Consider the following 20,296-nt stretch of genomic DNA (forward strand, 5'->3'; position numbering starts at 1 on the left):
AACGGCTTAAATTTCCTCTTGGTGCTACCTGCACCCTCCCGGAGTAATTCTGACCGGCCTGCGGGGCAAATCCCAAAGATTGGGTTCTTGATGAAGCATCCTGAAGCCCTTCATCCAGGATCTCCCGCTCCTGGTGTCACCTGTCATTGCTGGCGCTGCCCCTCTAAGAGGATGAGCGTCGTTAACCCGATAGCTGGTGCTTTAGGAGCAAGGATTTCCCTAACCTCAACACGTGAGGGGAGCCGTGGCGGTGGTTGTGTAGTTGGGACACCTGGGTTGGCTTCCCGTCCCAGACAGCAAGCCGAGTCTCAGCGCAAATGACCTCTCCTCGCGTCTTTTTGTCCCCTCTCCGTGTAGGAATGCATCCTCTCCGGGATCATGTCGGTGAACGGGAAGAAAGTCCTGCACATGGATCGTAACTCGTACTACGGAGGGGAAAGCGCGTCCATTACGCCCCTGGAGGATGTAAGTACGGAGGCCGGCACCCAGCTATCGCGTCCTCCCCGGGCAGATCCAAAGTAACTCCTCGTTAAGGGTTCCCTTGGAGGAAGACCGTTTTATGGCACCCCCGCGCCAGATAACGATATTTAAAATATTGAATCTGGGGAATCTGCTTTGAGTTTACGGCGGAGGCTGCCCTCTCCTGAAGCAGGCGTTTTGCTCAGGTTACCGTTAGCCGTGTTAAATAGTGTTTTGGTTCGGCAGGTCGTAAATTGCCAAGCTTTTTAAGCCTTGGAGGAAGCAAGGACGGGTGAGCAAAATAATGCTGCCTGATTCTTACTGTAAGAGCTCACTGGATGCGCTTTGTGTATTTGCATCAAAAGTTTAACTAAAACCCTGGCCAAAAGCTTGCTTATGTTCTGCTGGGGAGAGGAGGGGGCGGAAAGTGTGTGCATGTGTGGGAGAAAGCCCGCCCGTGTGTATTTCCTCTGCCACAATGGGTTTTGTGTTCTCTCCCAAGCTCTACAAAAGGTTTAATCTACCAGGAACTCCACCGGAATCTATGGGACGAGGACGAGACTGGAACGTGGACCTAATTCCGAAATTCCTTATGGCTAACGGTGAGCGCTGCCGGGTTCCCAGATCTGCCTCGTGAGCTCAGCTTGGGACCCTCAGCCGGGGTCAGTGGTCGGTGCTGGAATCAAAGGGCCCTAAATGGCACTAATTAAGGAGGTGCTCGTTGGTGCCACGAACCCGCATCCTTTAATCTGAGAGTTCTGGTGCTGAGACAGCTCTTGTAGACCAAATCCGTGATCAGTTTAGGTTTTTTTTATCAGTGGAAATCAGTTCAGGGGCAGCTCGCTGCCAAATATTGAGCGCTGGCTGCTGGAATCTCACGTCCCTGAAGCAGCAGGGGATGGGTGTGTTCCGTAGGGCCAGCCCCGCTCAGGGATTAGCGCAGTGGAGCAGTGGTTGGTTCCGGACAAGGTTTGGTCATCCTAGTTCCAGCTTATTTCAAACTCACCTGGAAACCCCTTGAGGTGTGCTCCTGAGGCACAGCATCCTTCTGGGGGTGGCGACAGGTAAGGGGGTAAGCCAGGGACTAATTTGGGGTAAATCGGTGGACAATTAACGTGCAGACCGTGCTAGATCTGAACAGCGAGGAGGAGAAGCTGCTGTGCTCCAACGGCACGGCCTTGTCGGTCGTGCTGAGTGTGAACAAGCTGCAGGGAGCAGAGCAGCGGCGCGTTAACGTGCTGCGGGAGGGCTGGTGGAAACCAGTAGTGACAAGGAAGCTCGTAACTGCCCCTAAGAAAACATGAAAGCTGTGCACTAACGCGCTGGCGAGTATTTGCTGCTCCCTGCCTGTCACACAAAGGACTAAGAGCTGGGTGGGTTGGGTGTGGAGCTGCTCTTGAAGGGCTTGCGTTGTGCTGGGAGATCTGCCTGCATCACTGCCCTCTTCTCATCTTCTGGTTCCTGAACAGCCCCTTGACTTCTGCCCAACCTCCTTCACAGGTCAGTTGGTAAAGATGCTGCTCTACACAGAAGTCACTCGCTACTTAGACTTCAAGGTGATCGAGGGAAGCTTTGTCTACAAGGGAGGGAAGATCTACAAAGTTCCTTCCACTGAGGCAGAAGCCTTGGCATCCAGTGAGTAGTCCCACCTGCCTTTGTTTCCAGCTGAGGCCATCGTCCCTAAACAGGTTTAAATACCAGAATATTTAATCTGTGCTCGCGTCAAAAAGATTTTCAGCTGTTCCTGTGGCGCTGTGCGTAGGCTCCATCCCGATAACAAGTTCTGCTTAGCGTAGGATTCTTCTGCGTCTCATCTGACTTCAGGCACCGCTTGCAGTGTGGGTCCTGGGCTTCCTGACTGCTGTTGGCAATCTTAATCGCTTTTGGCTCCTTAAATTCCACTCTGGAGATAAAAAACTACTGCCCAATAGCTTAGTGACGTGCGTTAGGAGCTAGCAGAGGGCAGTCCGTGACTCGTAGAGACCCATCGTGTGGTCGAGCAGCGCTTGGAAATAAGGCTCCCTGTGTGCAGCTCGTCTGTACGCCGCAGCCTTCCTCGTGACAGACACCCCTGGTGCTGCTGTGAAGCAATCGGTTGTTGTTCAGCTTGGCTGCGTCGCTGTCCTCCGACGAGCCTCTTCGCAGGCTGAGGCTGGCAGGAGGAGGAGGAGGTGCCTTTGGTGCTGTCTTCGCCTTCACGTTTCAGCAGGCCCGGTCTTGCTTCTCCAATTTGTAGAGAATTAAAATGCTTAAAGGGTGCCTCGTGCAATCCTCCACGGGAAATTCTGACTCCAGCAGCGGTTGCTAGCTACCTGGTGAGGCTGGGGCAGGGAGAGGAGCCGTTGAGTAGCTTTGTGAGTTTGACAACGTCTCGTTTTCAGGCTTGATGGGCTTGTTCGAGAAACGCCGGTTCAGGAAATTCCTCGTGTACGTCGCCAACTTTGACGAGAACGATCCCCGAACTTTTGAGGGCGTCGATCCCAAGAAGACCACCATGCGCGACGTCTACAAGAAGTTCGACCTGGGGCAGGATGTGATCGACTTCACGGGCCATGCCCTCGCGCTGTACAGGACTGACGAGTAAGTGTGGGTTCCCTTGGGGCTCGCAGCTCGCGCCCTGCGGGACGAGGGGGGGGGATACCCTGCAGTGTCTGTCCCTGGGTGCCACGTGGAACTTAAAACACCGGGTCCTCTGCTGACGGGGTATTTATTTACACCTTGTGGGCTCCCGGGGTTAACGCGGCATCTCCTTCCCCAGTGAAACCCCTTGTGACGTGAAGCCCTTCTGAAAGGGCACCTCTGGGGAAGTTCTTGCCTGGAGCAGCCAGAGGGCGGGGAAGGGAACGTCATGGGAAGTGAAAGTGGCAGTTTTCTGAGCATTCTGCTCTAAGCCTTGGTTTTGTGAATCACTGCAAACCTTGTAACTGCCCTCTCCAGCTATCTAGATCAACCATGCCAAGAAACAATCAACAGGATTAAGCTCTACAGCGAGTCGCTGGCTAGGTACGGGAAAAGCCCGTACCTGTACCCCCTCTATGGCCTCGGAGAGCTGCCCCAGGGATTTGCAAGGTGAGAACTTGGCTTTGGGCTCCGGGGTTATCTCAGCCCTGCTGCGGCACCAGCAGGGGGTGGGGTCAGATGCGTGGGGTTGGTGGTCGGGCTTCCAGAACGTGATGCCGCGTAAAAATCCCGCGGTTGTTAACGGTTCTCCTGCTGTCTTAAGTCGTGTTTTGAAGAGGTTTAAATCTAATGTGCAGCTCATCCAAGTGGAACAGAAAGAAGGGGCGGGGAGGGCTGGTAAAAGAAGGAAAGAAACTGTGGAACGTGCTCAAATGGTTTTACTCGTGCAGGCTAAGCGCTATATACGGAGGCACCTACATGCTCAACAAGCCCATTGAAGAAATTGTGATAGAGAACGGCAAAGTGGTCGGCGTGAAGTCTGAAGGGGAGGTACGGTGCCCTCCAGTTCTTTCCTTACCCCCGACCCCACGTCTCAGAATTGAGGCTGGCAGCCATCGGTCTGAGCAAAGGCTCGTTAAAGCCAAATTGCTCGGCTGGCGGAGTTCTGCTCCGTGCCAGCTTGTTCGCCAAGAAGCCTCGATGGCGAGGAGTACAGTGCAGTAATCCCGGAGCTGGAGCGAGTCTGGAGGGAGTGGCAAGGTTGTCTTTAAACAAATCAGGCTCCAAAACTGGACAGGAGCTGCGTGGTGTGGCTGACCTGGGCACCAAACCGTTCTGCCCTCGATGTTAAGTTCTAGCTGCTCAGCCTGCTGGCTTCTCCACGGCTTCTTCGCAACCCGGCAGTAGAAAACTAACTAGTAAGAGTGCTGCAAGCTGCTGGGAAGCTATAAATGCGCTTCCAAGCGCAGCGTGAGCTTTGTAGGACAGCTTAGCCCTCCCTGGTAGGGTAACGTGTCCCGCCTGGGTATGGATGACACGTCCTGGCTAGCAGAGGAGGTGATAATCCACGCTACAGACTGATGTGCCCAAGTGCGGGCTGCCTGGAGGCCTCAGATGGGCCAAATGTTAAACTATTGCCGTGATCCTGAGTTCGTGTGAAGTGGCCAGGCCTTACCTGCTCGCTTCAGCCTGGAGCGCAGCGAGTTACGGTCCTGGCCTGGAGGGACCGGGCTCTGCGGTGGTCAGAGCGTGGCTGGTGTCCTGAGCGATGAGGGGAAGGTGTGATCAGCCGCACAGCTTCACGGAGCGGGTGCTGTCCCTGGGATTTTCTAAGCCGTGCTGCTGGCAGTGGAGTAAAAGCCTCGTGCAGCCGGGGCAGGGACGGCCACCTCGTAGCGCTCTCGAGTTTCCCCCGAGTCAGCAGGTTCCTGGGCTGCCCGCGCGTCGGTCACTCGCTGCCTGTCCTCTCTGCAGGTCGCTCGCTGCAAACAGCTCATCTGCGACCCCAGCTACGTCTCGGACCGGGTCACGAAGGTTGGCCAGGTGATTCGGGTCATCTGCATCCTGAGCCACCCCATAAAGAACACGAACGACGCCAACTCGTGCCAGATCATCATTCCACAGAACCAGGTCAACCGGAAATCAGGTGCGTGGGGAACCGCGGTGCCCGCAGCGCGCGCAGGTCTCTGTGCTGGGGCTGAGGCAGCACAGATCTCAGATGGCCTCGCGGTGCACGGTCTGATGGGCAGCAAACTGCACTTCTGGCAGCTCCTGGGGCGGTTTCCATGCCCTTTTTCTGGAGAGAGGCCTTTCAGCGCGCTTTGCCTTTGGGGGAAGCGTTCTGGCTTCCTTCTGGGCCATACAGCGCTTGCGTGGAGCTTTCTAACCCCCGTGCGGCTTTGCTCTTCAGCTCCCTGGATGTGTTCTGCTCCCTGGGTGCGCTTTCTAGGGTTTGTTTGGTGTCGCTGCTGCTTGACAGAGCTGCTGGCACCCTTCAGAACCGTGGGATGGGGCTGAGGGAGCGTGCAGGCCGGAGGGGAAATGCAGCAGCGTTGCTTTAGGCCTGCAGAACCGCCCCCTTGTCCTTGGTGAGGGGTGAGCTTCCTGCTGGGCACCCCGCTGGCTTGCAGGAGCTGCCATGGCTACAAGAAGCCGAATCTGGGGATCTCGCAGGGCTGCTCGTGTCCAGGCCCCTCGGCCGAGGCAGGGCAAAGACCCCTCTGGACTCAAACGTGGTCTTAAACGAGGCGAGGAGGTAGAAAGAGTCAGGGGAACAGAAAGGGGTCTGCGAGTATGTGAGGGAGAGGAGGCTTTGGGGCCGAGGAGGGCCCGATTCAGTTTTGGGATCACCCGGTGACCCGCCGCTGCGGTGCCCTTCCCCAGATATCTACGTCTGCATGATCTCCTCTGCGCACAACGTGGCGGCGCAGGGGAAGTACATCGCCATCGCCAGCACCACTGTGGAAACTGCGGACCCAGAGAAAGAGATCAAGCCGGCCTTGGACCTCCTGGAGCCCATTGAGCAGAAGTAAGTGCCCAGCGAGCTCCTTCCACCCCCTCCTGCACCTCACCCCTCTGCTACGAGTGCTCAGCCTCGGGCACAGAGGCAGCGGGGACCCAAAGGCCGTTGTTGGGCAGCAGAGGCTTTGAAAATCCCAACTTCCTCTGCGCTTTGATCACACACCGGGCAGAGCGACAGCCTCCAGTTTGGCTGTTTTCCCCCTGCTGCTCAGCGATGCTTTAAAACCGAGCTGAAGAACCTTTTTCTTCTTCCTCCAGGTTCGTTAGCATCAGCGACCTGTTTGCACCAACCGACCTGGGAACCGAGAGCCAGGTTTGTAGGCGCGGAGCTGGGGGCGGCGGGCGCGCGAGGAGGGGCCGGGCCCCGTGCTTGACCTGCTGCTTCTCTTCCCAGATCTTCATTTCTCGCACTTATGACGCTACCACTCACTTTGAGACGACGTGCGATGACATCAAGGATATTTATAAGAGGATGATGGGATCAGAGTTTGACTTTGAAGAGATGAAACGCAAGAAGAACGATATCTACGGGGAGGAGGAGCAGCAGTAATGAGAATCTCTAATTAGGAGAAATTAAATCGGCTAATATGAATATATAAGGAACTTAATGAACACTGTATGAAATTCAATATTGTAAGGCCTGCTTTTGTAATCCCATCTCTGAGAGATTGAAGAGTACTGCACTGGTAATGTTCCCCTTTTGGATATCATGTGTTAATTATTTCATTCTAGTAGGGCTGCTGTCCAGAATCTGGCAAATTACTGACTGATTTAACGACTAACCTCGTAAGCGAAAGGCAGACTGAACCTTTTTTTGCAGACGTAGATGTTGGTGCAGATTGAGATTAACTCATTGACAGCTGTGTCTTACCTTGTATTTTTAATCATTTGTAAACATCCTTCACAATTATGTGCTTCTGGTGAGCTAGTAGATGTGACAGTTGTCACTCAAACCTGATTATCAAGGAAAATAGAAACTGAGCACTCCATTATTGTGGACAGCATCCCTAAAGTCTCTCCCATCAATCTAACTCTGTGGCAAGTTGTATTATGGACAAAGCCCACATCTATTGTAGCAGCAAATGTTGGCTTAGTTCTGGGCACAGAACTTAACCTCCACTTAAGCTTCTCAAACTGTTTACATCGGTTGGGACACAGCTGTGCCTAAGGCTCCTTTGTGTTTTAATCTTAATAAAATTGAGAGAACAAATTACAGAGCAGGCAAGATGTGGAAGTATTTTCTGTACCCTGGTGGCTTCTCAGACGGACCAAACGGCACTGCGGTATCGGTATGACAGAGCCTGTGCTTCTCGTGTCTCCTGAAGGCTCCAAATGATTTCTGTACTGCGAAGTAAAGCCAAATTCTGGAAAACCAGTCCTGTGCTCTGGTCTGATTCACTTCAGTTGTACGAGCAGCCTCTCGTTTCCGAGATCCCTTGGATCTCTGCTCGCCAGGGTGAAATTCTTCCTGTAGAAGGGGCTCGGGCTTCTGTGCTTTGGCTTCCCAGGCCCTGCTGCTCTGAGGGTTGCTTCTGGCAGGGGAGATGATGCAGCAGCAGTCGGCCTGTCGCTGTAGGCGCGTGTGTGCTCTCCTTGCAGCCAGCCCCTAGCGCCAGCCTCTAGGAACAGCACTTATTGCAGCAGTAGCACATAATCCTGCTCTTGTGGCTCCTTTGCATCTTGAGGTGCAGGGCTCGCTTTGTGCCCTGCCAGGAGCAGTGAGAATGCCCTGCAACAGCTTTCCCTTGCTCTGAGCTGCGGTGCTTGGACAGGCAGCAGCACTGGGGGAAGAGCCACCTTGTTCCGCAGCTCTTTTGCTTGTAGCTGCTGCTGAAGAGGGAAGCAGGCTGTTGGCTCACGGCTCCTTCACCCAGCAGTCCTCAACCTGGCTCCTTCCTCCCTTGCTCGGGGCTTTCAGCACTTCCTCCCCTGGCTGCTCGCGCCCGTTCCAGGAAGCACGGTGCCCTTTTCATCGCCGTGGTGGCTGCTGCAGGGGAAGTTCCCCCTTACCCTGCGCTGCTTCTCTCACCAGCTGCTGCTCTCCAGCTTCCCTCCTCCTCTTGGCACGGCTGGGGGGGGGATTAAGGGGGCACAGCACTGCCTGTCCCAGTGCCTGACCACCTCTGGGTGCAGAACCTTTCCCTAACCCCCAGCCTGACCCTCCCCTGTCCCAGCTCCATGTCGTTCCCTCGGGTCCTGTCGCTGTCCCCAGGGAGCAGAGCTCAGCGCCTGCCCCTCCGCTCCCCTCTTGGAGTTGTAGACCACAAGGAGGCCTCCCCTCAGCCTCTTTTTCTCCAGGCTGAACACTCCAAGGGATTTCAGCCGCTCCTCACACTTCTGCCCCTCCAGCCCCTTCCCATCCTTACCCCCTCCACCTGCCCCGGGGGGAAGGCTGCGTGCTGAGCAGGAGTACCCTACCCAGGAAACAGCCACAAAAAAAGAGGTTTTCAGGTTTTAATAGACAAACTCTATACAAAGTCATCCTGTACACAGCTTCTCCTGGCATTACAGTTTTAAAAAACACAACGAAAAAAAAAACAAAGCACCAAAGGACAACCGTGCCCTCCACGTGCAGACGGAGGGTATCTTACCCAGGTCCTCAGTGCTGTTGTTCTTTGTGGTGTGTGCTCGTTTGACCTACCATAAATAAGAGGGTTTTGTTCCAGCATTTACAAGCCTTCCCTATGCTGGAAAGCATTCAAGTCCCAGCAGTGAAATGGTACCGAGAGGCAACGCGGCTGTCTCAAAATGTAGTGTAGAGGCTGCAGGCTCCCCGACAGCTGGGCAATGGTCCCCAAACAGCTTTTAAGACATCCACCCCCCCCGCCCCCCAGCTTCTAACGCATGCATCTTGTGTACAGTGTGTACGGCGACGGTCACGTGGAAAATGCTTTTACTACAGCTGGTTAGTGTTGCTCTAACCTGCAGGTAAGCTGCTTCTCTTTTCCTGTTCCTATTTCTTCCCCTTGTCAGCTGCGCTAACTGCTTAAACCCACCTCAATAACTTAAAACCGTAACGTGAACGTAACCCCCGGCCTACACCCAGCTCGACGGCAGGGAACAAATCCCCGAGGGGATTTGCATTAGCCATCTTTAAATAATTTCTATGTACAGAACTGAAGCCAAGCTGCCCCCCGCCGCTGCTCTGTGCGCGCACGGGGCTCCCGCCTGCAGCGCCAGGACGCGGGGGCCGACCTGCGGAGGACCACGCAACGACCCCCCCCGGCAGCACTGCGGGGACCCGGGGAGGAGCCGTGCCAGGGCACAGCTTCGTCACCTGCAAGACAGAGAGGTGGCACTGTCACTGTCACTGCCCCGTTCCCCTCGTGGCTCCGGGCAGCAGCGCCACAGCACGGGGGGGTCCTGCAGGCGGTCCCTTGGGACCCCGGCTCCCCGCAGACACCCAGGAGGTGCTCCCGGTGTGTTTTCATCCCGTTTCTCAACGATTCGCTGCCTTTTGGGGGGAGAAGGGGGTCGATCCCGAGCACCCCCTCCTCTCCCTTACCAGTAGCTTCTCCTAAACGGGGCAGCCACTTTCTGCACCGTCCCAAGGAAGGTGTTGACGTCGGCCACGAGGATTCCTTTGCTTTCGAAGACCTCCCTGCTGACACCGGGCTTTTCTGCAAGAGGAGGAGTGGCACTAAGTCATGCACACAAAGGGAACGGTGCCGAGAGCCAGAGAAAGCGCCCCCAAATCCCACTGCAGTTACTTGGTTTTGCAAATGTGAGCAGATTTAATGACAGCGCCTCGCAAACAGCCTCAGCCAAGCCCGGCCACAATTAGACTGTGACGCAAAGCCAGCCACGGGCTCGAAAAGCTGCCAGGATTTACCAGACCTCCAAAAAAAAAAAAATCTGTTCCCTTTGCCTTTTACCGCACTGACTCACCGCGAGACTGCCCACACCGTACCCACACCTCAAATCAGTGATTCTGGCAGAAATGGGAGGTAAAATAAAGGTGTTTCTTGTCCCCCCTCCACCTGCACTGCACCGTCCCGCCATGTTTTTTTGGGGGGATGCCTGGGGCTGAGGGCAGCAGCAGCGCCCGGAGCCTGTCCTTACCCGTGAGGTACACGGCGAACCTGGCGCTGACGTGCTGGACCTGCAGGTTCAACAAGCACTTCACGTACTCGGAGCTGGGGGACGAGCGGGAGTCGCACGAGTGGTAGTGCAGCACCTCGATGAGGTCGGCTCCTTGGCACGACTTCAGGATCAAGTTTTTCTTGTGGGCATTGGCGTCCACCCTGCGGGGAGAGGGGCAAGGTGAAGCGGCGCGGGGCAAGAACAAGCGGGCGCGGTGGGACCGGCTTTTCCCCCATGCGCGCTTCTTCCAGCCCCGTGGGCACTCCTCTACTTGATATCCTCCACCGCAACGGAGCTGAGCGATGCTACACGCGTGCCAGCGACGAGCACAAGGAAAACCCTTGCTCCGAGCTCAGGGAAACACCTGGAGGACGGAAAAAGCAGCTCTTCAAAACAATTACTGTGCGCTATCACCAGCAGAGAGGTGCGGAGAGGATCTGAGATTCCTCCCCCTTTGCTGTGACACTTTCAGCTCGGTGAGAACAGACTGGTTTCCTCTTTGTTCCGAGGTCATTACTCGAAAGCCGACCTTTCTGGCCAGCGGCTTAGCACTAGAAGAGGCAGCCTGCCTCGTAAAAACGTCCCTCTCTGAGCTCAGCCGGGATGAAAGCAGGACATTTTAACAAGCACATTGCGCTCCATCTTCTCTTTCTCTAACGGCATTATTTAGGCACGTAAGCTGTTGCAAATAACCTTTAACGGGGAGAAGTTCTGCTTTTCCCAGCAAGGTTTGACTTGACACGCTCCCCACAACATCCTGGGGCCTCTCTCAGGGCTCTCCCACTCCCACGAGTGACGGGGCAGAAAAGGAAATGGCAAAGAAGTGGAGGGGCAGAGAGAGGCCTGGGAAAGTACCCTGAGCTCCCCAGTGCCTGTGTGAACGAGGCAGGGCAGCCGGGGCAAGCTCGGTTTGCAGCTTCTCAAGCAGAATTTGTGCCTTTCCTCAGCCCCTCGCAGGCTGTCAGGCACACGGAGCGTGCGTCTGCCAAGAGAGAGGGGGAAACTGCCTTCCGGAGGCACAGCGGGGTGCAAGAGGCAGCTGCCAGAGCTCTGCCTCATCCAGGAGCACGTGCAAGAGGCAGCGCTCGGGGCCAGCTGATCCTCCCCAGGTCCCACCTCCTGCTGCTCCCTCTCTTACGGGTGTCAAAAATCCAGCACGTGTTACTTGCTAGCGTGCAAACGCTGACAATTCCACGCTCGTGGTCCCTCCCTGACGGGGGAAAGCTCTCACAGGAACAAAAATCTTCGTATTTCATCTCGTGAGAGGCCAAAACCCAACCAGAGGCCCCCGACTCCCCATGTGCCCACGCCGAGCATCCGAGGGGACGCCACACTCAAAAGGAGAAGGGAGCTGCCACTGCAGAGCCATCACCTGACGTCTTCTCGGAGCTTTTTGCTCTCCTTGTAGTGAAGGAGCCACTTCCACCGTCCGCTCCCGTTCAGCTTCTCCAGCACCTTCACCACCTCCTTCAGCTGGCCTGGAGGAGACAGCAGAGAGCCGGATGGTAACCGAGGGGGAACCGGCCCCAGGGGGCCTCGGGCACAAGCCCTGCTCGAAACCAGGCCACCACGGGGTGCTCGGGGCTTTGTCCAGGTGAGCTGCAAATATCCCCCCCCCTTAAAATATAATGGGGTAAGCGTGCAACGTGTCCCACCTCCGTGCAGCTCCAGGAGCGTGGCTGTTTTAACGCCACGAAGGAGCTGAAGCCAGTGGCACGCTCTCCTTTTTGCCCCCAACACCCCCGTACATCCATCCCCTGCTCCAGCCCCTCGTGGTTCTGGCTCCCACTGCACTTGCGCCAGCAGGTAAATATTTTGGGGAGCCCTGCCCCGGACCCGCCATCCAGACATCGATGAGAGGGGATCAATCGCCCCCGTTAAAGCAGGCAGAGAGGACACCCACGGGAAGATTTTGGAAGCAGATGTCAGGAAACGAGCTGGGAACTGACCCTGAACGGCTGCGCCCGGGAGGCGGCAGCGAGACTCACCCAGCGTCACCGTTTCCAACACCTCGTCGTCCGACACCACGAAGCCACCGGTGTGGAAGAGCTCCTGGTAGGTGTGAACCGTGATGTCCTCGGGGCTGTCCACGCCGGCGAACGCCACGTTGGGGCAGTGCTTCAGGCTCAGCAAGCACGGGACCTGCTCAGGGCAGACCCACGTCAGTGCCAACCGCTTCGACCACGGGTGCGCCGCTCACCCGGCTCGGGGACAAGCTGGGAAGCCTCCTCGTCCTCTGTTATCACCCCGACGCTCGGATCCCCACAGCCCCGACCCCAAAGCTGTGGCATGGGGAGCTGCAGGGCGGCTCAATCAGCTGCGGCGTTCCCCGGAGCCCGCGAGCCAGCCCAAGTGCTCCGTTAGCCCAAATAAGCTCAGCCCGCTTCATCTGAGCCGGGCCGCTCCAAGCGATGTTGGTCGGTGATCAGGAAGGGACGTGAAAAGCAGGAACCGACTTGGTTCGCGATGTCAAAACGGCCGTTTTTAACACATCCTCGAGAAGGGCTGCTCCTTCCGTGTACATAACGGCACGTCCGCAGGGAGCGCCAGCTGAACGGACGGGTGGATTTAGGGCTGGATTTAAAAACCCCGTACAATGGATCCTGATCCTCACGCGTCCCAAACGGCGTCCCCAGGTTTTGGGAGAAAAAAAAATGTGTAGTTTGGGGTCTTACCTTGTGGATGTGCGAGGAGATGTCCTCGTTCCTGATCACGACGAGCAGCCGGTCGCTGTCCGGGCGCTTCGCAGTGCAGAAGCTCAGGGGCTCCGTCTCCACGTGGCCGTCTTTCTTCAGCAAGGTCTGCAAGAGAAAAAATGGCTGAGGTTTGCACGAGGGGGATCTTCAGAGCTGGGCGAGAGGCAGGAGCTGGTGGTGACTCCCGTGACCGCTTGCAGAGGATGAAAAAGGAGAGAGAAAGCCCTCTGCATCCCCGGGGTGTGCAAGGAAGAGGGAAAGGGAGAGATAAGGGGAAAGCAGGTGGGATACGAGCCGGCTGCCACGTGGGGTGTGAGATCAGGGCTTGAAGCCCTCTGGCTGCTCCACCTGATGGGTCTCTCACCCCTCCCCACCCAACCTTACCTTCACTCTTGCGAAGAAAGGCTCCTCTCCCGTCTCCACCAGGTAGAACATCCCCGGCCTCCTGCAGGCCCCCTTGGCCACGCTACGCAGGCGGCCCCGCAGCGCTCCGCACAGCTCCGCCACCAAGTCCCCGAACGCCGCCGTCCTCCAGGGCTGGGACGGCCGCGGCCGCCTGCCGGCGGCCTCCCCGCGGGCCGGGCCCTTCCCTCGGTCCTCTCCCCCCGTCTCGACCCCGCTCAGCATCAGCCTGTTGAACTCGGTGAACTCGTTGAGGATGGCCGCGATGTCCCCCGGCGGCTCCTGGCGTTTATTCTCGTACTTGAGCTTGCCGAGGTGGAAGGGAGCGGCGCGGGGTCGGGATGCGGCCTCGCTCCTCACATGCCACGGGGGGGAACGGGACGGGTCCCCGTGGCGGCGGCGCAACCCAAAGCCGCCCGGCCACGGGTCCGTGGGCACGATGGTCACCTGCAGAGGGCTCCTGCTCCGCGGGGACAGCGGGACAGGAGCTTCTTGCTCGGGCAACGTCTCAGACATCGCCTGGCGCGAGCAGCCTCGTGGGAAGATGCTCTGGGAGGTAGAAAGGGCCGCTTGCCCACGCCTCAGGATCTGTTTTAGCTTATAGTGGAAGCGGAGACGCTCCATGTCCAAAGTGTGCTGGGTGATTTCCTCAGGGCCCCTCCACGTCCCCAGCAGCGACCTCAGCAAATGAGACTGCCCCGCGCAGGGGCGGCGCCTCTCGGAAGGCTGCAGGTCCCCCCTCCTGCCGCGGCTTTTTTTGGTGACCGTGAAGTTGAGGTAGTCCTTGGAGACCCCCCGGCTGTCCGTAATGTTGACGTAAGGTGGCACCTGCCTGCTGCCGGCCTTCCCCGGCCCGCTGGGCTCACCGTGCTCGGCCCACCAGCGGCCTTCCTCCGAGCTCGGGGAGCCCCAGGCCTCGCCGCGCCCCTCGGCGCACCCCGAGCTCACCGAGGAGGGGCTGCGGTTAGTCCTTGCGCCCCTGGATGGAAGCAGGGGAGGGGAAGTCCGTGCAAAGCACTGCCCGTCCGAGTCGCTGGAGGAAAACTCGTAGGAGAGATCCACCAAGCTCGAGCCCGCGCGTCCGCCCGTGCCGGGGAAGCGCTCAGCCCTCGGGTCAGCACCCGGCACGTCCCCAGCGTCACCGTCCCCCGTGTCACCGAGCCCCGGGCTCCCTCCAGAGTCCCCTCGGGCATGGAACAGCAAAGACGGGAAGGGGAGAACGGGGATTGCTCCTTCTTCCACTTCCACATCAGCACGCTGAGGATCAGTGAACACGCCGGGCTCCTCGGCCTCGTACTCACCGGGGCCACCCATGGACCTGGGCTCTCCCCGCGGCACAAATCCCACTGAAAAAGGCGCCGGGCTGGCAAGAGGGACGCTGCTTCCTCCCTCGGACTCCTCCTCGTGGCTCCCCACCACGCCTGCTGCCCGGGCCCCGGGGCTGGCGCACGTGTGGCAGGCGCCTGGTGGCTTTTGTCCCCCGAAGCAGGGCCCGGGGGCACCCCGCGGAGCTGGACTCGTGTCGGGGCGCGCACCAAGGGCCGAGTCTGGCTCAGCGCCGTGCCGACCTGCTTCGTGGCTGCGCGGAGGAGAACAAGGATCAGATTCCGGCTCGCCAGGCACGAGGACACCCGGGGGGGAGCTCTCCGGTGGCTCCGCCCGGCATAGACCTGGGTCTTTTTTCACCTCTTCTGCAAATCCAGGCTTTAAGGAGCCGTCCGGTGCTGGGCTCTCGGCGGCCACGCTCAGCTCTGCAGCGGCTCCTTGCTCGTGGGGCTTCCCAGGGGGGCAAAGCGGCCGCCGCTCGCTTTGCTCTAACAAGCAGCGAGGGGCACCCGCACCCCGGGGAGGGTCCTGCTGGGGGGGAGCAGGTTTGTTGCCTGGCATCGAGGAGAAGGAATCTGATCCCGGCAGGTCGCGGAGAGAGGTCTCCGGCTCCTCAGCCACCATCGACGCCTTCGTTTCGTTGCTCCCGGGGGGTTTGTGTGCGCTGAGGCTCATAGCGGCGTTCTCCCAGCCTTCGGAGTCCCCTGCCCAAGCTGCACAGTCGAAGGCGAAGCCGCAGCCATCAGCAGCTCCCGAGGACTCCCCCGGAACATCGGGGTGGCTGGCAGGGGGGCTGCTACACTGCCCTTCCACCGAACCCTTGTTCCGCTCTTGTCTTGATTCACCAGAGCTCCTTGAAGCGAGGTCGGCACAAGTTTTGCCTCCAGGCCTTTGGGGAAGGCAGCTGCTCCCCCCGGGGCTGCTCCGCAACGGAGCCTGGACGAGCGCCGCGGCCACCTGGACCCCTGGAGGGGCCCCCACGGCTGCTGCTCCGTCAAAAAACGCCCGGCAGGCAGAGCCGGAGCCATGGGACGAGGTCGGTGCCGGTCCCCGTGACTCGAGGCCAGCTGTGCCAGCAGCTTTGCTCCCAGCGAGCAGCCGGGTTTCTGCAGAGGGCGCACGATCCTCATCTTCTTGCTCCGAACCATCCCCGAGCGCCTCTCCGGCAGCTCCAGAGCTGGCTGTGGGGACGTCAGGGCGTGTGCTCGGAGCTGGTGCTAACGGTGGCACCAACCTGCTGTCACCCACGTCGGCTGGGCTGGCTTCGTGTGCCGAAGTGACGCCGTTTCTTTCGGCACCTGGGGTGGCCAAAGCCCCCCAGGGCTCTTGCAGCGCGCCCACGCTCGGGGCTGCGCCACCGGAGAGCCCCTGAGAGCCAGCCCCGGTCCCATCCGACAGGGCTGGCATCGATCTGCTCTCACAGGGGAACGCCGAGGCAGGAGGGGTGGGCACGGGACCCTCTCCGGGAACACCAGAGTCCCTCGGGCGTGCCAAATTCACCAGCTTCTGCTCCACGTCGGCAGCACCTCTTCCAGAAAATGCTAAACCGACGGGCCCCACCATCGTGCTGTCATTCTCCGAGCCCTCTTCCTCTGCTTCTCCCTCCACCACTTCTTCCTCCTCTATTTCTGGACGTCCTAGGGGGTCTGGTGACGCCCTCCCTTCTCCACCAAGCCCATCGGGCTTCGCTCTCTTGGGGCTCGCTTCCGAGGGCGCCGAATGAAAGGCGCGTCGTGCTCTGTCCCTGGCGGCCCAGCTGCTGCCCTCCACCTCTGCACCGTGCCCAGCGCCTCCCACGCTCCCCCTTTCCTCGGGGGGACCGGGGCCACCCCCCGACCCTGGCTGCTCCCCACGTCCATGCTGCACACACGGGGCGTCGTGCTGGGGAGCCGAACTGAAATTCAGGGCTTGCTTGCGTGGTTTTTCCCCTCCCGGCACAGCCGGGGGCGCGGGGGCATCGCCGAGCTCGTCAGAGGGGCCGGGGGGGATGGAAGCGTCCCGCTGTCCCTCGCTGGGCGGCTCCACCTGCAACAACACGATGTAAAGGTTAAACCTCAAGGGAGGCAAAGGCAGGGACGGATTATTTAAAATGCTCAGAGGTGCGACCGCCCCAACAGCGTCCGTGGAGACAAGTTTGTCTCTAAAATGAGTCCTCCAGGTTGAGTCCTTGCCCACAGACACCCAGGAAGCTTTCTACCTCATTTCTGTTGTGAAATGGCTTCAAAATAGACCAAACTGTGCAGAAGTCGTCAGCCAGTGCCCAGAGCATGCAGCAGCACCCTCTTATTTCTGCTGTGTTCATCTGCCCAAGCAAGCTGTGATGGCGCTGTGGACAGCGACCCCCTAGTTCCTCCCCAGAACGCTCCTGCCTGCTCCGCAGCGCGAAGCCCACGCCTTAAAACGCGGCGATCTACGGCAGCTGCCTGTTCACGGAGCAGAATTCTTAAAGGAATTATTTTCATCTGAGAATTCAGGCTTGAAAAAACGTCAACAGGCACCTGCGGTTTAGTTTTACCCTAATCCCCCCAAAAAAAGCCATGCTGGATCTCCCGTGGCTGGGGTTTTCTCGGTCAGGAAGGAGAGCAGACAGCTGTGTTTGCGCTGTCTTGGGAACGTCAGCGCTTTAAGCGCTCCAGTTCTTTGGGATTCCTCCTCGTTGAGTCCCTCCTGAGGTCAGGGATGGATAACTCCCGTCAGAGCCCAGGGATGCCAGCTCAGTCCACGAGGACATCCAAAGCAGACACCTTTTTGTTCGATAAATCTGGGCGCGTGTGCACGCCTGTCACTCGGGGCGGCCAGCTGTTGGGTGACTTCCCTGTGTCCTGCTTTGGGGACCCCACCACCCGGCTCCAAGCCCGCCTGCTCCGTTCCTCCTCTCACAAGAACCCGCTCCTACGAGCACAAAAGGGATCTGTGTGCGCCCCCCAGGCTCTTACCGCCGTGGCAGTTGAGACGTCGCACACGAGCTCCTCCTCGGGAAGGTCCAGCCGCCTGCATTTCTCAGCCAGGTTGCTCTGTTCAGCGAGGGAAGGGCTCTCGGAGCTCGTGGAGGAAGGTTCCTCCTCCCCGGGGGGCAGCTCCCCTGAAGAAGACGACACCGTGCTGTCGACGGCGTCAGTCTGAGAGTCTGCAGGGCTCTCCTCTGGCCGAAAGGGCCCCTGGCAGGGCGTGCTGGGATCCAGAGAGCTGCTGGGAGTCTGGTCAGGGTCCGACCGAGAGTCCACGGGGCACGTCTCCGACCCGAAACAATCCTCGCCGTCATCGCTCAGCTCCAGGAAATCCCCGGTGCTGTTCAACGAGACGAACTTCTTGGGGTTGCTGTGCTCCACCACCTTCCTCCTGCTGCTCAGGACCTTGCTGGGCTTGCTGTAGAACAGAGCCACCCACATGTGAAGTATCAGCTTCATCTCTTCCACGTCGTCGGGCAGGTCAGGGTCCCAGGGCCTGGAAGAGAAAGCAAACACAGCCTGAAACACAGCCCTCCTCCTCCCTCCTGCTCACCGAGGTCACTCATCTCCTGGCTCCCCAGGGTGCTAAGCCCCAGTGCGGGAGGGCTGCGAGTGCCCAGCTGCGCTCGACGGGGTCTGCAACGGGTTGTGAAGAGGAACAAGCGCTCGCGTGTGCGTGGCTCGAGGTACCAGAGCCCCGGGAAGCTTCAGCGCTACACAACGGGGCAGTTAGCACGGAGAGAAGGGCAGTTATAACGCAAAAGCGAAGCAAAAAGAGCGAAGAAAAACCTATCCCAAAAGCGCTTTGGACGCCTAGCGAGAGCTGTCCCCTGCAGAAGGCCCTCCAGCCTCAACTCACCCGTGCAGGGCGCGGATCACCGTTTTCTCCAGCTCGTCGTTGGTGTACTTGCTGTCCAAGCCGAAGAGGTACCCAGCCTCCCGCCGGCACGTCACCTCCAGGGACTCGCCGCAGCTCTTCACCGTGCGGCTCTTGGCGAAGTCCTCCTTCAGCCTGGGGGAGAGCAGGCAGCTCCTGCACCGCGCCGCCTCGGCGGGACGCTGCGGGTGGGCGCTGCTCTGCTGGTGGCGGAAAGGTAGGACCTTCCCCACCAGGGGGCCCGCCCGCGCGCTCCTCGTCCCGTTTCTGGCAGGTGCCGGCCCTGAAGACGGGGCGCCTTTGGGGTACGGGTGTTTCTTCAGGTGCTCGGGCAGCAGCGAGGCGTACGAGTGCTCGGAGGAGATGAAGGAGTGCTTGTTCGCCTCGGCGGCCTCCTGAGTCTCCCTCGGAGGCAAGGCGCGGGTTTTCGCGGGGTTGGGGTTTGGGTTGTTCTTCTTAGCGGGGCTTTTCTCCCCGGGAAGGGAGTCTTTCAAGTCTGTTTTTCCAGCAGGAGGAAGCTTCTGGTTCGGCGACGCTTTGCCGGGCACGGCAGCTCCCTTGGCGAGCTTGTCTACCCGGTGGTATTCGTGGTCGGAGGCGGCGCGCGAGGATTTCTGCTTGCGGAGGCCCTGCTGCTCCTTAGCAGGGTCACGGGGCGGGCTGCAGGACAAGGAGATCGTCCCGCTGTCCCTGGGGATGAACGAAGGGATACATGAACCCAGAGCCAGGTCTGCCAGCAAGTTCAGGGCGTGGGACTCGTAGTCGTCTCCCTTCGGATCAAAACCGTGGCTTGCAGCAGCAGCCGGGTAGACCTCGCTCATCTGGCTATCCGCCGCGTGGCTTTGCGAAGAAACGTCGCTCGGAACGGAGGCGAACGGCTCCTCCCCCTCTGCATGAAAACAAAAAAAGAGAATAAACGAAGGCCACGCGGTTCTGCATCGAGAAGGGCTTCGGAGAAGGCTCTCACAGCTAACAAATGGCATTCAGGCAGGGGCTGGGGTGTTCAGCACGTCTCAGTTAATTAAGGACCTCAGGAAAAAGGGGCCTCTCCAACGCAGGCTTTGCACGCACAAAAATAACCCCCAAACCTCTGTGGTCACGCCAGCCACGGCTGCTACGGAAGGATCCAGAGTTGGGACCCGGCTGACTGCAGGAACGGGAGTTTATCCTCCTAAATAAGTGGCACGGGGTCCAGAGGGAAGAAAACTTCCCTTGGCCTCCGTGCACAGGGTAGTTTGGGCAGTTACGTGCAGCCTGCGATATTTGAAGTGCTTCTTTAACCTGTTCTTTTCTTCCTTTCTGCTTCCGTCCAGCCTGAATGCTTGCACCCCTCGCCACAGAAGAAGCCCTGTGCTGCGTCTGCAATAACCCACATAATTACACCAAGCCCCCCAACCCTCCAAAACGCAGAGGAAAGCCGCCCTGCCCTCACGCCTTCCCCCTGCACGCCCCCTCAACAGCACCGCCTGCCCCCGAGCTGCCCCTCGGGGCACACCCGGGGGCTCCCGGAGGCAGCCGGAGCACAGCAAGTAAGCGTTCGGGTTAGTTTTGGGTACAAAAAACACCCCTCGCCCTGGCTCAAGGGCCGTGTTCGTAAAGCACGGAGTCGTTGACCAAGGTTAACAGCTTCTAAAGACCAGCAGAGCGTTTCTCCAAGCGATACCCTACTAAAGGAGGACCGTGCCGGAGCCCTGCGCCTTGTGTTCCGTTTCCTTGGGAAGCACGCAGCAGGAGGCATAAACTGAGAGGGTTTTTTTTTACTGCTAACCACTCTTATTTTGCATTTTTGGCAGAACCTGGCGTTCGGCCTTTTGGATTTAGGCACAGAAGCGTGGCCAGAGCCCCCTGGGGGAAATAAACACAGTTCAGGACCCATCCTACGAGAGGGCTTGGCCAGAGCTGCTCCAGGAGCCCCGTGCCACGAGCGCAGCGAGGAGCAGCGTCCGACAGGCACGCCGATGAAAGCTGCCACGTATCAGGAAGCCTGACGGCAACGTGGCAATAAAAGAGCAAGAAGAGCGGACAAACCGAGCCGAGGTGGCAAAACCAGTCTTGAAAGCCTCCTGCTCCGCCGGGAGGAGGGA

The 20,296-nt window shown here is 58.8% G+C and overlaps 2 protein-coding genes across 2 annotated transcripts in view; one reads left to right on the forward strand and one right to left on the reverse strand.

Moving 5' to 3' along the window:
- Positions 1–306: 306 nt before the first annotated feature.
- GDI2 (GDP dissociation inhibitor 2) lies at positions 307–7,255 on the forward strand. Its single transcript, XM_035310044.1, has 10 exons — positions 307–465; positions 962–1,061; positions 1,960–2,094; positions 2,841–3,039; positions 3,397–3,528; positions 3,810–3,909; positions 4,834–5,005; positions 5,743–5,887; positions 6,139–6,193; positions 6,275–7,255. The coding sequence occupies exons 1-10, from the start codon at positions 379–381 to the stop codon at positions 6,428–6,430; spliced, it is 1,281 nt and encodes a 426-aa protein (XP_035165935.1). The 5' UTR covers positions 307–378; the 3' UTR covers positions 6,431–7,255.
- A 1,908-nt stretch (positions 7,256–9,163) lies between these two features.
- The window catches only part of TASOR2 (transcription activation suppressor family member 2), a 29,617-nt gene continuing 18,484 nt past the window's right edge, over positions 9,164–20,296 (reverse strand). Inside the window, exons 16-24 of the mRNA XM_035340505.1 lie at positions 18,195–19,101; positions 17,324–17,831; positions 13,228–16,412; positions 13,044–13,182; positions 12,639–12,764; positions 11,952–12,105; positions 11,333–11,441; positions 9,943–10,121; positions 9,164–9,500 (exon numbers count right to left, since the gene is read on the reverse strand). Coding sequence (XP_035196396.1) covers positions 9,382–9,500; positions 9,943–10,121; positions 11,333–11,441; positions 11,952–12,105; positions 12,639–12,764; positions 13,044–13,182; positions 13,228–16,412; positions 17,324–17,831; positions 18,195–19,101 — 5,426 coding nt within the window. The 3' untranslated portion in view covers positions 9,164–9,381. The remainder of the gene's footprint in view (positions 9,501–9,942; positions 10,122–11,332; positions 11,442–11,951; positions 12,106–12,638; positions 12,765–13,043; positions 13,183–13,227; positions 16,413–17,323; positions 17,832–18,194; positions 19,102–20,296) is intronic.

Source organism: Oxyura jamaicensis, chromosome 1, assembly GCF_011077185.1.
Source record: "Oxyura jamaicensis isolate SHBP4307 breed ruddy duck chromosome 1, BPBGC_Ojam_1.0, whole genome shotgun sequence".
Taxonomy (NCBI): Eukaryota; Metazoa; Chordata; class Aves; order Anseriformes; family Anatidae; genus Oxyura; species Oxyura jamaicensis.

Bases quoted from the DNA above. Each gene is read 5' to 3' on its own strand.
- GDI2 (XM_035310044.1), top strand. From the start codon at position 379: ATGTCGGTGAACGGGAAGAAAGTCCTGCACATGGATCGTAACTCGTAC. The intron at 5,888-6,138 runs GTAAGTGCCCAG...TTCTTCCTCCAG, and splicing joins CTGGAGCCCATTGAGCAGAA to GTTCGTTAGCATCAGCGACC. The intron at 6,194-6,274 runs GTTTGTAGGCGC...TTCTCTTCCCAG, and splicing joins ACCTGGGAACCGAGAGCCAG to ATCTTCATTTCTCGCACTTA.